At 60.0% G+C, this 3,869-nt stretch overlaps 1 protein-coding gene across 2 annotated transcripts in view; it reads right to left on the bottom strand.

The window, feature by feature from the left end:
* KLF9 (Kruppel like factor 9) overlaps nt 1–884 on the bottom strand; it is a 14,481-nt gene extending 13,597 nt beyond the window's left edge. For both annotated transcript variants that reach the window (XM_039710055.1, XM_039710054.1), the window contains exon 1: nt 264–884. In XM_039710055.1, coding sequence (XP_039565989.1) covers nt 264–732 — 469 coding nt within the window. In that variant the 5' untranslated portion in view covers nt 733–884. The remainder of the gene's footprint in view (nt 1–263) is intronic.
* Nucleotides 885–3,869: the final 2,985 nt, after the last annotated feature.

The raw sequence follows: 3,869 nt of genomic DNA, 5'->3' as shown, positions 1-3,869 counted from the left end.
CAGGTGGGCGGCGGGCAGGGCGCGGCGGGAGGCGCTGCCGCAGCCCCGCCCGGGGCGGCCGCCCGCTCCCTCCGGACACGGGGCGCCGAACAGAGCCGGGGGAAAGCAGGGGGGCGTGAAGGAGGGGGAGGCAGGAGCCAGCCGCGGAGCCAGAGCGGCGCGGCAGGGCGGCGGGGGCGCGCGGGGATGCCGGGCGCGCCGCTGGCCGGGTTCACCCGAGGACAAGCGCTCGCTCCCGCCCCCTTCCCTCCGCCACCGCTGACCTGTGTGCACCCGGTAGTGCGCCTTGAGGTGGGAAGACTTGCCGTAGACCTTGCCGCAGCCGCTGTAGGGGCACTTGTGCCGCTTCTCGGCCGCCAGCTTCCCCTTAGGGGCGGCCCCGGCGGCGCGCAGGCGGGGGGGCGGCCCCGGCGGGGGGCTGCGGGGCGGGCTGGAGCCCTGCTCGGTGGCCGCGTCGCTGTCGGAGCCCGCGTCCTCGTCGGGGCTCTCCACGCTGTCACTGCAGACGGAGGGGGCGGGCAGCGGCCGGTACTTGTTCAGCTCCAGCAGGCTCTTGGCGATGGCCAGCAGGGCGCAGTAGTCCTTCCAGGCGTCGCGGGGGTCGCGCAGCTCCCGGGCCGCCTCCCCCTCGCCCGGCACCTTCAGCCGCGCCGCCTCGGGCACGGCGGAGCGGTTGGAGATGGAGACCAGGCACTGCGCCGCTACGAAGTCCACGTACGCGACGGCCGACATGGTGCGGCCGCGCCCCGACGACAAGGGGGACTCCGTCCGCCCTCACTGCTCGTCCGCCGGGCCGACCGCGCCGCCGCCAGCCATGGCCCGCCCGCGGCGCGGGAAAGAGCGGGGCGGAGGAGGAAGGGGGCGTGGGGGGCGAATAAATAGCGGGGCGCCGGGCAGGTCCTTCACCGCCGCCCCCCGGGGGCGGCGCGCAGTCGGCGAGGGGGGAGCGCTCCTGCCCGGGGGCGGCCGCGCCGGGGCCCATCACGTCAGGCGCGGAGCCCCTCCCGCCCCGGCCGGTCGGCGGGCAGGGCCGGCCGGCTGTGTTTACTTTCTCCCCCCGCCACTCACGGCGCCCCTTTTCTAGGGGGGGCGTGTCCGCCGGGCGGCCTCCCCGCCAATCGCCGCGCTCCCTCCCCAGGCCGCGTGCTACTCCGGGCGCCCCGCCGCGACCGCTTAAAGCAGCGATGCCAGGCCGCCGCCGGGGGCGCGACGGCGGGGGCGCCGCGGCTCCGCTTCCCGCCGGCCTCGGGCGGGGGCCCGAGGTGAGGGCGGCGCGGGGCGGCGGCGCCGAGCGGGTTAAGTGACTCCCTGGAAGTCCTACGGTCCCAGCAACGGGCCGGCCAATGGGAAGTGAGCCGGCTGATGTCACTGGCAGCGCCCCGCCAATCAGCGCCCGGTCCCGAAAGGTGCGCAACGCTTGGAGGCGCGGGGAGCGGCGGGCGCGCGCTCCGGCCGCGGCCCCCCCGCGCCGCTGCCGGGAGGGGCGGGAGGGGCGGCGGGGATGCCGGGCCCGGGCGGGCTGCCCCTGACCCCGCGGGCTGCCTGTGACCCCCGCGCGACCCCGAGCTGGCCGCCCCTTCCCTGCCCGCGGCACCGGGACCCGCCGGATGGGGCTCCCCGCACTGCCCCGGGAAGGGCGCCCCGGTGCACGCGGGCAGGAGACGGGAGGAGGCGGGACCCCGCGCAGCCCCCCGGGGAATGCCGGCGGCGGCGCTGCGCGCTCCATCGCCACGGCGTCGTCGTCGAGACAGGCGGCCCCGTAAGGCGGGGCAGGGGGGACCCCTCTGTGCCCCACGGTGAGCGGGGCCCGTGCCGAGCCCCACCACCGGGGAAGAGCTTTAGAGCCGCCTGATCGTGTCTGCCGTTCTGGCACTGTGGGCAGAAATAAAGGTCAGGTTGACGCTTACCCCGTCGCCAAGTGCCATCCAGCCTAATCGAATCCCGAAAACCTGTCCCGTCCACCCAAGTTCCGCGCCCCCACCTCTGCCCCATCGAACGCGCAAAGCTCGTAGAGTGTTGTGAAAGCTGACTGACCTGCACTCAGCCAGGGAAGAGTGAACAATTGGCTTCTGGATCAAGCACTATTTTAAAAAAGGAAATGAAATTACCATCATCCCTAAACCACCAGTACTGAGGTGTGAAGTGTGTCAGTGTGTTTTGCTGCTTTGCAAGCATCAGGAGAGAGAGTAACAAAAAGATTCTGCCTTTGAAATAATGCCCATGAGCCTCTCTGCGGCATTACCCAAAGTAACATGGGGGCCTCTGAAATCACCGTGTAGATGGAGAAGCACTCCTGTCAGACAGAGGAGCTTTTCCCGGCTTTTGCGAACTGCATCCCAAAGAGACTGAGTCCTGGCAGGCCAGAGTCCCTAACTGAATCTTCTGCCCTCAACTGCAGCCCACCCTTCCTGACAAAAACAGACAGGCCCTGAATGGTGAAGGGCTTTATGGATTGCTATTAATTTCATTAGCTGAATGTGGAAATTATGAGGAAGTAGCTACCGAAATGAGGCAGTGTTGTTCTTTTCCTGCAGGAGATAAAAATTAGTGATGTCAGCCATTTTGTATGCTAACATGCTAGATCACTGTGTGTAACCTCGAGCAGTAATAATCCTTTGCCGTGGATAATTGGCATCGGCCATGGATAATTTTATGTACCATAACTCAGAAAAAAAACCCAAACAACCAAACAAACAATAATCGAAATGCACAAACAAAACAAAAGAGCTAGAGGCTAGGCCTGTAAGTGGATCATCCGTAGGCCGATGAAGACCAAAGAGAGAACGTGGTTAGAGCAATGCACCTGACGAGGTGGTCTTCAGGTCTCAGTCATCAGTCAGCAAGTCACTCTAAACACTGTTCTCACAGCATTTTTCCCAGCTAATGTAGCATCCGTTGGCCTCTGGTGCTTAAGAGACACCAGGCAGAATAAGAGGTGTGATCTCCAGGTCTGATAGGAAGCTGAAGCAGAAGGTATTGTTGTTTCTTTACCACTAAAGCTGTTGATATATGTCTGGTTTCTGTATAGTACTGGTGCCTACAACCGTCTGTTTCCTTCAGAGGGGCAACAGCATTTTACACAGAAAATAGCATCTCAGGCTTGTTAATCTGGATATCCAGGATGTAACTTCACAAGCTAGATGTTTGTAATCTTTTTTCACAGGACTTTCAGAGCTTCTTTGGCTGACAGTGTCCAAAAGTTCCTGCTAGGAGATGCCCTAACCCAGATTTCAGTAATATGCAAATAGCTTTGCAGAAGGAGACTTGCTTATTTCACGTCAGATACTCACATTAGTGAATAACTCTTACATTAATTTGTACAGTTCAGAGAGGAAAGTGTTAATAACAAATGAAAATAAAAGAGACAAACCTTTTTTGTTTGCAAGTTTGTTTTGTTTTAAGGTAACTCTTGGCTAATTTAGAGCATAATCTGTGCCCAGTTCCACAATGAGGAAGCATACCAAGCTTTTAAAATAACTCCAATATTCCTCCAAGAATTACTGCCTATTAAAGAATACACTGCCTATTAAATGTATCTGGTAGTCCAAACCGCCAAGACTCCAAGTGAATTAGGTCCAAACAATACTTAAAAAGCAATGCCAATGTTATACAGAATTGTATGCTTGGAGAGAGTATCAAAATGACCATGTCTACTTTCTGAACAGCAACACACACGTGCCTGGAAACGGATTGTGCTCACAAACCTGTTTATCTCCAGATGATACAGGCCATCACTCAGAGTTGACTGTGCTGATGGTAATACTTGGGTATGGTTTCAGAGCATGCATTTAATACATAGCTTGGTTTATAATCCACAGCTGATTTTTTGCAATAACTAGGCTAAACAAGGATGTTCTCTTAGACTGTAC

This window comes from Passer montanus, unplaced genomic scaffold (assembly GCF_014805655.1).
Source record: "Passer montanus isolate IOZ18808 unplaced genomic scaffold, ASM1480565v1 scaffold222, whole genome shotgun sequence".
Lineage (NCBI taxonomy): Eukaryota > Metazoa > Chordata > Aves > Passeriformes > Passeridae > Passer > Passer montanus.
Note: the sequence above shows the minus strand (reverse complement) of the source record. Positions and strands in the feature narration are given on the sequence as shown.